At 36.2% G+C, this 13847-nt stretch overlaps 1 protein-coding gene across 7 annotated transcripts in view; it reads right to left on the bottom strand.

Moving 5' to 3' along the window:
* The window catches only part of LOC137238557 (diacylglycerol kinase theta), a 156852-nt gene that overhangs the window by 117879 nt on the left and 25126 nt on the right, over positions 1–13847 (bottom strand). For all 7 annotated transcript variants that reach the window (XM_067763710.1, XM_067763707.1, XM_067763711.1 and 4 more), the window contains exons 2-5: positions 9702–10639; positions 1805–1884; positions 1613–1715; positions 175–281 (exon numbers count right to left, since the gene is read on the bottom strand). In XM_067763710.1, coding sequence (XP_067619811.1) covers positions 175–281; positions 1613–1715; positions 1805–1884; positions 9702–9813 — 402 coding nt within the window. In that variant the 5' untranslated portion in view covers positions 9814–10639. The remainder of the gene's footprint in view (positions 1–174; positions 282–1612; positions 1716–1804; positions 1885–9701; positions 10640–13847) is intronic.

Raw genomic sequence — 13847 nt, 5'->3', positions numbered from 1 at the left:
TTTACGAGTGTTTTGGACACCAGTTCAACATCCGCCCATATACTGGCCTTTTGGGTACCTACAACCATTCACCATTTACCTGTTCCGCCTTCCTAAGCCCCATCGGTCAGTAGCTCCAATTTTATCCGTCGTTATAATAAGAAACTAAAATATTGAATTAAATTCGAAACTTACCTGATGTTTTACACATTGTAATTCTTTGCCGGGTACATACGTCGCATTCTCAGTGCAATCAGGCACTGCAAAATCTTGGCACTCAATATGGGCGAAATATTCACAAACTAGCAAATTCGTACAGAAAAAATAAAAATGTTTATTAAAAATGGTATGTAGTTTTTGTGTAAAGAAGTGATGCAGAGTATCAAAATAATAACGCTCACAGAAAATTAACAAGTCGTCTGGACTTTTAACCCGACCCGTACTGTATCCATAACAAAAAGTCCTAGACTGAAGCCCGGGAAAAGCCAAATACAAATCTTGAGAGGAAAATTTTTCAATAATTTTTTTTTTATTAGATTTCAGTTATTCCCGCACCTTGGCTAGGGAGGTCGATTATTAATATTAATTAATAAATCGGATTTTTGGCCCAAATAGCTTCACTTGTATGCAGGGTTGAGTCATTTTGAAATAAAACTAATCAAAATAAAAAATAAAAAATTATTCATCATTTTAAATTTTTTGATTGATGAATAAAAAGTTATTTTGTTATCATGGCGGAACGATACAAGGTGGCAGCATGGGACAGCTGATTATAATCTTTTTTTATTTGATTTGATACATTAACTTCCGGCGCAGTACGATTTTGACATTTGTCCATGGAATTTACAAAAACAAAGAGCATGGAATTTTTATTTATGTTTGTAGGTATGTCACCATGCTGCCACCTTCTATCGTTCCGCCATGTTTGTTATTCAAGTATTTTTGAATAATGAATAACATTTTATCCATGGTTCAAGTATATGGTTGGCTCATCTGTACAATAACAAAATATGTCTGTTCAAATTGTCAAAATCTGTGTATTGGTGTTGGTGCGAATGGTATGCAATGGAAACATAAAACTTAGCAGTTTTTGTATGTGTAAGAAAATGTTGCCAATGTGTTGGTTTCATTTTAAATTTGCCATTTCCTTTAGACAATCCCATTGACCATGCAATGAAATAAATAAAATCAGCTGATGAGATGAGCCAACCATATAATTGAGCCATGATTTTATCGTTATTCAAAATATCCTGAGTGATGATAATCGGTCATTCTTATTTTTGTAAATTTTGAATAAAGAGTTGAGTTATTATTCCTTATTTAAAAAATATGAAATAACAATAAAATTTCAATTTTTATTCAGTTATTCAAAAATAAAAAATAACCCCCCAGAAGCTCTGAAAATAAACCCATATGCGTAACAAGTTCGCTTGTAGTTCTAATGCTTCTTAGGGTAATATTGAGATGATTTTGGGGAGTATTCCCGGGGTTTTTGGGGTAGTTTCGGGGACACCCTCTGGATCCTACTAGAGTCTTACGGGGTTCATTTTGGGATCATTTCGGGATCAGAATAACGCAAATGTTGCATTTCTTATTATTTTTGACAAGTGAAAGAAAAAGTTTTGAAACGTACTTAGACAGTGCACCGCTGGGCTGTCATCCAAACGTCTACGGCAAACTGTACAGAACTTTTTTTTATGATGTGTAGGTTCAGACCAGCAATGAGCGACAGGATTCTGCAAAGCGATAATAAAAACACAAAGATTTTTTTGAATTATATTGTCTTTGCTTATTTCTTTTTAATAAAAGTGTTTTCATAGCTCACCTTTATAATACATGGTGCAATTCCAGAGCATGGCGTAACCACATTTGACACACAGCGATCATGAATGACGAAATTACACACTGAAAGATATGAAATATTTTTGTATTATTCTTATAACGCAATGTCTGTAATGCCAAAATTAAAATTTGTAATCTTATTAAATTGTAATTGCAATCGTCGGTAGAAGGGAAATACAAAAATATAGGATTTTTTGTTAAATGGTGTTAGTGATGCCCAAAATACTTTGAAAGAAGTTGCAAATTACTGCTGGAGAGAAAAAATTCCGAAAAAATGGAAAAAATGCGATAATTCACTACCAAAAAAATTTGCTCTCTTAAAGCTTTTAATGCCACAGTCGAGCAAAAAGCGACGAATTTTAACGAGATTTCTATGGTAGTAACTATTTTATTTCTTCTTACAGAAGACGATATTAATAATATAGTTAATAGTAGACTTCAGCCTAAATATTTTTAATGTTCGTTACATATCTCTTTAAATGTATACATATATCCAAAATATACATATATGACGGAGCTGTCAATAAAATTTAGAGTATGGGGGCATACTTTGATGAAGTGACGCGCACTGTTTCATAAAATACTTGTTGTAAAGTTTACATACTAAAAATTAGTAGGCGAGAAAAACAAGAATGAAAATATTTGAGTAGTTAAAAATATGAGACAGAGTGAAATTATTATTTGTTGAAAGTGCGTATGCGTCAATTCCCCTTAGACTTGTGATAATGACTTCGCATCCTGCGTCAACAGAAGCGGGCAATGAGCTAGAAGAGTTAAATAGTGAAAATAGTGTATGGACAAAATTATACGAACAACAAAATAAAGAGTTAAAAGCATTTGGTTGGGCTTCCAGTCCAAATAGTGATGTGTAGCTGCCGGAATTTGATCCAGATGGATTTAATGTAAGTGCACGAGCCTGGATAGCCATCGCAGATATGTGCATGGCAGAGAAGCCCTTAAAGGTTGCATCTTTAATGTTGGTTCTTACTCGTGCTTTAAAAGGACAAGCTGCAAATTGGCTAACACACATTTCGTACCCCGATATGACTTGGAATGAGTTCAGAGATGTTTTCATTTCAAGATCCGACTTTTCGGAGATAAACACTGCTTTCCTTATCAATTTAAGCAATAAAAAAACGAAAAGAAGATCAATGCCTTGCATCTTATGCAGCAACAATAATGACGTCATTATCGACAAAATGGAAAAATTTGCCACGAAAGAAATTGTCATTTTAACAGTGCTGGCACATGTGGCTCAGTTCGAGCTTCGTATTCATCGATTGGCTTTCACATCAAACGTGGGAACAAGAAAGCTTTTACAGCAAGAACTAAATTCGATGTCGTTCATCCAGAGGAAAATTTCAACAATGAGCAGTGAATGTGAACGAATTGATACCAAACGTCAGAAGTTCCATTTGCTGTCAAATGTTTCATCTGTGGTGAATCAGGACACAAAGCGGTGATGTGCAAATATAAATTGGATAAAACCACACAATTAACACCCCACCCAAGAAGGAATTACCAAATGGGAGTTCTTTTAATCCAAACAAGGCATCAGTCAAGTGTTATCGTTGTCAGGGTTTGGGGCAATACGCCAAACGTAACCGAAAATTTTAAAAACAAAACATCGAGCAGTATTGCTAATCGTAGAGTCGATATTTGTGCTGTAAAGTCGCCATCAGGTGTTTTACGAGAGTCAGATAGTGAAGATGAAGAAAATGAAAGCAATGACATAGAAATGTAAGAACACAATTTCCAAAAATTTAACACATCCTAGTTATCTATTTATTTTATTTTTAACGAAAAATTAAATTTAATCACTGGTGCAAGTGGTGGATAATGAAATGTAACCACTGGTGTAAGTGGTGGAACGAGATTGTGACACTAGTGTAAGTGGTAACATTGGTGATATCACCACTGATGTAAGTGGAGGAAAATGATAACGTGGCTTAGCGGACCGATATGTGTAATGAATTTAAATATCTTTATTTATGTTGAAGGAAAATCGTAGTTCTTATTATAAAACAAGTAAGGACGGGACTGTCTTCGGCTGTGCCTAAGACTTCACACCTTTCATGAATAGGGCTGAACAATAATCTTATCCGGTTCGTAATCTCCAAATAATCGGATGTATAAGATAAGAAATATATAGTGAACAGATGTACATACCTAAACGGTTTTTAAGATAAATATAAAATAAAAAATGGCAAAAACCCCCCTTATCTGAACGATCGGTTGTATGGGATATATATTATATATAGCTCCGATCGAAATGATTTTTACAGGAAATCTTCTATGATATATTAGAATAAACATCAGCAAGTTTAACGTTTTTATATTGGAAATTAAGGGAGAAATGGCTAAAAATCTTTCTATTTGAACGATCGGTTGTATGGGATATATATTATATATAGCTCCGATCAAAGTGATTTTTTCAGAAAATCTTCTATGATATATTAAAATATATATCACCGAGTTTCACGTTTATTCTTTTTAAATTGCGGCAGGTGTCAGTAAATAATAATTACCTGTAAATATACACACATATTTTTACATATTACATATTTATACTTTTATTTATTTGAAATTTTTCTTTCTTTCTACAAAACAATATTTATTTTTCTTGTTTGTTTTGCCATTTTGTTTAGGATTTCTTCGTGAGTTACTTCAATAGTAGAGTGAATGTTGAGTAGAGCCAGCCTGGCCCATTGTATTTCTTAGATAAGTTTTTAGCCTTCGAAGGGAAGAGAAAGAGCGTTCGCTAGGAGCAACGGAAACTGGAAGCGTCGCAGTAATTTTTATATATCGATGTACCGTAGGGAAAAAGGACACGGAACAATTATTTAATGCATCAATGAACGTGCTTGGTCGCTCCTCCTTTGGGATTGTCAAACAATGCCTTAAAAAGTTTTGCTATGTTTTTTATTATGGCGTAATACAAAAAAATATTCTTGATCATGTTTTCATTTGATTTACTTGATGAGAGATTTCTTTCATTGTATTTTTATTGAGAGGTGGGTAAAGCCGCGGCAAAACTGCATATGTTTTTTTAATTGATCTCTAGAATTTCAACAACGAAGCAACAATGTATAGGTAATGTCGATACAAAATTGCACTCTTCGAGACTCCTCTTCGTTTGCAAGAAAACATTTTTTTTTAATGGAACATTTTAGTGAAAAGTTAATAACTCGCCTGTATATTCATTTTGTAGACAAAACATTTGCCTACTCTCAAAAAAAAAAATTTATAGATTTATTGCAAAAAGCCTGCGAGTTATTAACTTTTCATTAAAATATTCCTTTTTTTTTTTAAACACTGTATCTTGCAAACGAAGCGGAATCTCGAAATATCGCTCAAGTGTATTTTTGTATCGACATTTCCTACATATCTTTGCAGTCTTTGTTGAAATGCCAGAGATCAGTGATCAGGGGTGGTTTGAACCCCCAACACCTGACTCCGAGTGTATTTCTGCTATGAAAAGCTCTCAGTGAAAAATCATCTGCCTTGCAGATGCCGCTCGGAGTCCTTATAAAATGTGTAGGTTTGGTGGTTAACCAAATATTTAAATATTTATTTTTAGAAATATTATTTTATTTACTTTTGAGTTTGAATATTTTCAAACTAATTAGAATTTTCTTTTTTTGAAGTTATTCAAAATTTTAAGTTAACACGAAAACTTAATTAAAATTATTTTAAAAATTAAAGTAAAGAGTACAAAGTAGTTAACACTATAGTAGGTTCCGTCCCGCCAATTTGTAGGAAAAATTAAAAAGAGCACGACGCGAATTGGAAGATAAACTCGGCCTGAAATCTCTTCTGACGTTGTCGCAACTTTTATTTTATTTATTATTATTATTTTTTTTTTTTTTGAATTTTTTCGGACAAAACCCAAGTCGACAACCACCCTCTATTTCATAAGAGTATAATTTAACCCAGATATGGACAACTTTTTTTAAAGCTTTGCAGTTGTATTCGGAAAAATGACAGTAAAAGAACGTTGTCATTATGGATTTATAAAAAACTGGATTTGATAGCCGTCCTATTTATAGGACACTGGGCACATAGCACACTGTCAACTGGTTTCAGAAAATGTATCAGAGGGATTTAAAAAGTAGTTAGCCGACAGTCTAGTTTGATTTTGAACATGTTTCACAAACAAGATTATTATAAATTTCCTTAAAGCGTTCCAATACAGACCTTCCCATGAGTATATAAATACACTTAAAAGAAATACCCTTATGAAGCGCTTAATTTTGCCAATGTTTACCTGTAAAGTTATATATTTCTGGGATAAATATCGGTCAGTCTCATTTTACAATAACTGTAAAAGAAGCTTAAAGTCATTGGGTGTCTAGAAAATGGTATCACTCTGAAAGTACTTCCGCATAGTGGTACAATAACTTTTTTTGACTTTTTCTTAACGAAACCTAGCATACCTTGGCTCAACCGTTTATCGCCATCTGAGTACCATTGATTGTTTAAATGAGACAAAGCTTTATGCCGGGAAAATTCTCTAAAATAAGTATGAAGTATGTTATATGCCCAATGTCCTACATATAGGACATTTAGATGTTTGATAATATAAAACCAACACCGGAAACAACAAATTCGAAAATCTTACTAAATCACTTAGACTATCTATTTTTTTTTGAAGGTGAATAAAATCGAAATATAATATTATTAAAAAAAATGCTTACAGTGGAAGTGTTACACAATAATCCAACTTTTTTTAAAAAATTGATAATTTTCGATTCAATATCACACAAGTTCTAGCAAAAAACTAACTGCTCGTAGTGTGGACCGTGAGTTACTTACAAACACCAAATTAATAAATTAAATAAACGCTATATAATAATGTCCTGTCTTGCTTTTGAAGCACGCATCTGTGTGTCCTATATATAGGACATTGGTCATATCTGGATTAATGTTGTTGTTGTTGTTGTAGCGATAAGGACACTCCCCGATGGCCTTAGGGAGTGTTATCGACCCGACCATCTCGGGAACGATTTGTTATGACCACATGCGACCTTCTTGGCTATACCGCCCTCCCACATCCTAGATCCATGAGGCGTTCGGGGTCGCCAGAGCCTCGGTTGTTAATGATACAGGATTCGCCACGGATAGGTGAGGTTGACAATTGGATTTGGAGAAGCTATATATTGCGCTGGCAACCTGAAAGGGTTGCGCTACACAACCCCTTGAATCTGGTATTTTAGTCGCCTCTTACGACAAGCATACCTATCGCAGGTATATTCTGACCCCCTAACCCGCTGGGGGATCTGGATTAATGTCTTTGTTAATATTTGAACATTAAATAATATTGTTTCTCATAACAGAAATATAATTTCAAGGAAATACTTCGGTTTCACTCGAACTTCTACTTTCTTAATTGTATTAGTTGATTGTATGAAAAAGAACAGTTGGTATACTAGTTGGGCTTTGGATTCATTCTAGTTGTGAGGCAGTTTCCAAGTAGTTGGCTTGATTTGAAACGCATTGTAGCGGAACTTACCAAACACTCAAGTACGATATACATATGCACATTATAAGTGGTATGCACTTATTTATGAACGACTGTGTATATATTCATACTATTATGGCCACCGCTGCGAAGCAAAGTGCCGAAATACTTCTGCATATGTACTAAGTGTGAACGTTTGTATATGCATGACTAGATATATGAAGCTGCATGAATGGCGACAGAATTGTGCATACATGCATACATATATATGTATATCATTTATACATATCTGCGTTTGTATGTATTTATTTACAAAAAAACGCTCACCTCGACTGTAAATGAGTTCATTCGTGACGTCAACGAACAAAAAGCTGTAGGTCAGCGGCCTACTTTCGCCTTATTAATGTGGCATTGCAACCTAGGGATGTTCAGCATGTGGGGTTTTAACATAGGCAATGTCAAGTAGTTTTAAAAAATTAGTTTGGAGCGACCGATTTTTTTTCTTTACTTTGACAACGTTCCGTTCCTGTTTAGTCAAAAATCCCGAATATAACGAAACATTTCTTACATAGTCTTTGTGGTTTTCACTGTTTTTATAAACTTGTTCCATTTATTGCCTACTTATTTGATGTGAGAGTGTGCATCCAAGCATCCTCTTGCGTGCATTCCTTAGCCCTATCTTCCACATCAACCTCGCACAACAATTTACTTTGATATTTTTTTGCTGTACTTTTCTTGCTCTTACTTTTCCCATCTCAGGCGTTGACCAATTAGGGACCTTATGTTCCTTGTAAATAAAAGTAGATCGATTTTATCCGAGATGACAGTTAACCCGACTCTAGATGCCAAGCCATGTACACACCAGTGAGCTGCAATTATTCATCTTTTAAGGTTATTAGTTGACTAACCAAAAAATGAGTATTAGTGCGTACACAAACAAAGAATATCAAGCACTTATATCCACTAAAACACGTTTACATAGTCATGCATCGTAAAATGAATAAGCGCTCATAAGCCACGAAGCAGATCAGTACTCAATTGTCTTATTGAGCAAGAAAGCCAACTGTGTTATACGAAAACACTAATTGGAATCAGTAAGACTAATAGTGCAATAAAATGAATATACTCATATCAGTCTTCTGAAGCTAGAAACACAACGATGTACACGAAACTAAACTGAATACAGCGCTAAAGAAAAACCGATAGTAAACGAAGTACACAGTGTATTACACACGAAACCAACATGCTACTGAGTTATAGCGACTATGATTTCAGTTTATACTCAACAATGTCATATATGTATGGGACATATGTGTTGCGGGGCACTCATAAGTATTTTCTATTTTATGTGCTAGTCACTCATAGTATTTTTCTGTACTTGACTAAGTACACATTTAGACACAATTTTTTGGCTCATGACTAAGTGCACTAATTTTATTAGTACTCAAAGCAGATCTCTGGTACACACCGAATCGCCTGGTCGATAGGAAGCAGATTGTTGGCAGACATCTGCCACTTACTTATGATGACTGAAACGTCATTCCATAGCCCGTGAGTTTGACTGGTTCCATGTCGAACCGCCTAAGCAATTGGTTGATGGCCAGCGTCCACAGTATTGGTGATAATACCCCACTCTGTGGCGGATTTAAATCCTTCATGCATATAAAATTAGAGGCATATATGTACATAGGTATGTTCATAAAATAATCATGAAACGCCGAATATATGACTAAAATCCGTTTTTGGCTGTATGGGCTGCATACTCATATTACATTGAAAGGCTTAGGTCTAATTCCTTCGGCAGTTAAAACCAAACATAACAAGGTTCCAGAAAAAGTGTTTACCGTACTGTGGTCGCAAGTGGCAGAATCTTTCGAAGGTGTTCCTGATATGATATTATTACTCCTTATTTTGAGACTGCAAAAACTTTTTCCCACTAAATATTTTGGATTCTAGATCTATTAATTTATGGATTTGTATCAGCTCTATCAAGGTAATATTTCAACCTCAATATTCTATTGGTTACCCCAAAACCAGCCACATAATTGTAGATTTCTATAAAGACTTCATCAACTATGTAAAACAGAGTCCCACATAGCATATGAAGAGTTATTCAAAACGTACCCTAAGGTCCGTTTTCTTATGTGAACTTCACAATTCATCTACCGTGCAAAGACAAATTTTGTTCAGAAAAAAATATTTTTTATCGGACAGATAAAACTTAAAATTTACCTAAGAAAACGGCTCTGAGCCCTATAAGCTGTATAGGCTCTACTTCATCGGCTACAACCCTAGGTGTCGAACACATCTTTCACCTAGATTGTTAGCGTAGCCTAGAACGAGCAGTAAAACTTTACCACATACACTGAAATATAACTAATTATTAGATGAGTTGCCAACAAAATTTGACCTTACTTACCTTCACATATATAACCGATCTGAATAATACCCCAAATTAAATCTGAGCAGTGATGACAATACGTAGGCTTTCCAAATGTTTTCTTTACGAAGGTATGGCCACCATCCGCCATTTTGCGATTTCTCTTTTGATATTTTCGAACTTTGCACGTATCGTTGGATCGCTTGTTGACGCCACTAAAATACCAAAGTACGACAACAACAACGATCCACGATCAGCGTTAGCAACTGGTTGCTTTTATTATGGCTTTTCTATAAATTTTCTGTACTCTTTGCTGTTTCAAAATACTTTTCTCAATCTTTTTTCGTATAGCAACGAATCGAATACTCAAATGGAATAAGTCAAATAAGAAAATTTGTTTGGATTAGTTTTGAGGCTCCTACTGTCTTCGTCGTCACTAAATGTGCCCCTGCTATCTTTCCAGGCCTCACAAAACCAGATTTTAAAAAAGGTATCGATTTGTTGGTAACAGAAGAAATTCGATATCGTCGTGTTACTGCCTTTAAAATGTGCGAATGTGTTTGTTCGAAAGCCAATTTTATGTGCGGCTTTGGTTGTTTTTTTTCTTCTAATTTTTTGCCGTTTCGTTTTAATAGTTTTTTTATTAATATATTGTTTTTGGTAGTTTTCACTTGGATCTGTATTAGAACTTGTTGCTTTTTTGACTCTTTGTACTGATTTAATTTTTTGTGTTGTTGTTTTTGTGCTCGATAGTAATGGTGACAAAATGGCGACGACGACGACAAAAATGACAGCGACGGCGGCATTTTCATCCATTTGTGCTCTTCATCCAGACATTTGTACTGGAAACTCAAACCAAATACAAAGCCAAAATGACTTTTCTTTTGTTAATATCCAACACGGATTACATTCAAAGATGTTTCACCTGATCTTTGGCGATGCTTCCTTTCACATAATACTCCTGGTTACCTATAAACCTATAAGAATAGAATTGCGACTTTTATTACTTATTTATTGAGCTGTAGACAAGTTCAATGTTAAAGTGGTTCAAAAAACCTCCTAATTTTTTATTTTTTTACTCTATTTTACTTTATAATCAACAAAAAACCCAACAAATATATATGACAACGATAAATACAAGTAACTTCAACTTGAATAAACTCGTTTGGTTTTGTAAACACTTTAAAGATAAGCAACAGGGTCAGAACATTCGACACTTTTTTGGAGGAGCACGCGTATCAATTTTTATTTAATGTTATATCAATACTTGTGGATAAAGATTTCTGTCAGTGTACAATTTAAAATGTCTCCCATTTTAAAATTCGATTAAAGAACGTTCTTTCTTGCTCAAAATTGTATTTGAATTTATGCTGAAATAGCGCTCTCTTCAAACCAATTCTGATATAGGCCATTTTCAAAACGATCTCTTCCTGGACGCCGAGTGTAGGGGCTGGTGCTGGAATATACAGAAACTTGAGATTAACTTTTTTAAGAATGACAAATTTATCTAAAAGAAATATATTTCTTGCATTTTCTTCTGGTCAGATTCCACTTCAGTATTGTATTTAGCATTCGCACATGGACATTAAAAAAAATGTTAGGCGCGATAGCCTCCGAAGAGATCTAAGGCCGAGCTTCTCTTCCAATTTGCGTCGTGCTCCTCCTGATTTTCCCTACAAATTGGCTGGACGGGACCGACATGTTTAATGCCGACTCCGAACGGCATCTGCAAGGTAGATGAGTTTTCACTAAGAGCTGTTCATGGCAGAAATATACTCGGAATGTTTGCCAAACACTGCCGAGGGGCGACCCTGCTTAGAAAAATTTTCTTCTAATTAAAAAAAATTGTTTCTAAAGTTTTTGATGTGGCTTTTTCCGGGACGCGAACCCAGGATCTTCGGTTTGGTAGACGGAGCACGCTACCATCAAAAGGACATTGCATCCATATTAATTGAAGGGATTATCAATTTTTATTTGATGTAATATCCATAGATTCTTTTCAGTATAAAACTTATTTACCTTTTGAAACAAAGCTTTGAAAAGAATCAAAGTTACAAATATTTTTAAAATTTTATTGGGCTGGGCGTATGAGTAACATTTGTTGCATTTTAATCTAGTTTAAGCGCAAGTATGTATGTACATATGTAGTACACTAAATTTTAAGCTAATTTGAGAGGAGTTCTGTACAGTAACTTGGTTGGTGAGTATAAAAACAGCTGAACAACGCTCACAGAGTATATTAATTTTGGCGAGGAAACAATGCAACTACGAAAACCAAATTCCTTGTGGGTTTTAAAATAGCTAGCGAGGCTTCGCCCACTTCTAACAAATTAATTAATCAAATATTATTAGTTGTCAACACAAAACTCGGTCAACTGATTACCCTTGGCACAAGAAATAACCGTGGAAAATATTAATGAAATCGGCTAAGGACCGCGCCCTCTTTTACATAAAAGATTTTTATAGGTACCTGAGGCAAAAATTACTTTTTTTCAAGGCTATTTCACTTCGAAAATACCATTAAAACGATAAATTTAAAAACATTTTGAAATGGGCGTGGCATCGCCCCCTTTTACCAATCATAATAATAAAGAGCCATGTAATAATAACATTATTATTATTATTTTTTTTTTGTTGTACATTTCCTCCTTATGCTTTATGCACTAACCGGGTTGTTAAGCCTCGGTGCTACTCTCTGTAGCAGCGAGCCTCTCCGAGTATAGGACTCCCTTTCTTTTTCTTCATGGGCTACCTACTAAAACCTAACCTCCCACGGCCCGCGCATTTTCCTCACCAGGGACAGCGTTTAGCATAACTTCGGGTACGGAAGCACGCTACGTGAGCTCTCTGGCTACTCTCACGTTATTGGGCTAAGCAACCATCTTGCGGTTTAGCGAGGAGAATATTCCTTGCATATCTGCTGACCATGTCCCATCTTTCATTTCCGCAGGTCATTTTATGGATGACACTGCCCGGGGATAGGTCGCCTAGTGTTACTTCCACTCTTCTTCGTTGCTGTGCGAAGTGATCGCATTCGAAAAAAGTGTGGCATACGTCGTCTATGAGCCCACAGTATAAGCAACTCGGATTTTCCCGGAAGTAGCCGTGGCCACTTAAAAACTGTGTCAGGTAGAAGTCGACCTCTCCATGTGGCCGTTCTAACCATGGCTCCAGCTCGGGAATCAGCTCCCTGGTCCACTTGCCTGCAGTATTGCAGCTCCATTGCTGTTGCCAGTGTCGGATAGAATCTTTTCGCGCCTGCGCGGCAGTAACATCACTGCATACTTCTCCTCGGAGGTGGTAAATTGATTTCCTCTCATAATAATAAGAACTGCGTCTGCGGATACCGTGCGGTAAGCTGAGGCAATTCGTTGCGCCCCTCTGCGTTGGACAGAAGTATGAGCTGCTCGGTACTTTCGGAATTTCATTGCATCCGCCCAAATTTCTGCACCGTACAAGAGTATAGAATCCGAAGCGGAAGCAAGCAGCTTTCTTATACATGGCCTTGTCCCGCCTGTTTGCCATTAATCGACTTAAGTATCCTATGGTCTGTGCAGTTTTCTCGCAGGCTTCTTGAAAGTGTTCCGAGAAGGTAAGCTTGCTATCTAGCCTCACCCCAAGGTATTTCGTGGAGCTGCGTGTTTGCACTTGTTGTTCTCCAACCATCATATTCATAATGGTGGCAATTCGTCTCTTCGTGAGGATTACGATCTCAGTTTTCGCTGTCGCGAGCTGAAGTCCCTGATCACTCATCCATCTATTTACACTGCGCATTACTTGGTTTAATTTAAGCTGCGCCAGCTCGCAGTTGCGTGCTGTAATTACGGCAGCCACGTCGTCTGCGAAAGCGACAAGAAAAGCACTTTCTGGCATGTGCAAACGAAGGAGGCTGTCATACGAAGCATTCCAGAGGTCGGGACCTAACACCGATCCCTGGGCTGCTTCGCCTGTTATCCTCACCTTTCTCTGACCTTGATTTGTTTCGTACGTGAGCCAGCGATCTTTTAGGTAGTCCCTTAAAATGGCTAGTAGATAAGGAGGTACCTTAAAAGAGTGTTTCAGCGCATGGAGCATGTCGTCGCACCTGACGGAATCGAAGGCATTTTTCACGTCCAGCGTGGCCAGTAAGAGAACCGGCCTAGCTTGGTGGCACGCGGTTTCGGCTTTCCTTACCGCATTTACAAC

The sequence above is a fragment of the Eurosta solidaginis genome, chromosome 1 (genome assembly GCF_040869045.1).
Source record: "Eurosta solidaginis isolate ZX-2024a chromosome 1, ASM4086904v1, whole genome shotgun sequence".
Classification (NCBI taxonomy): domain Eukaryota; kingdom Metazoa; phylum Arthropoda; class Insecta; order Diptera; family Tephritidae; genus Eurosta; species Eurosta solidaginis.
This window is presented reverse-complemented; position numbering and strand designations above follow the sequence as displayed.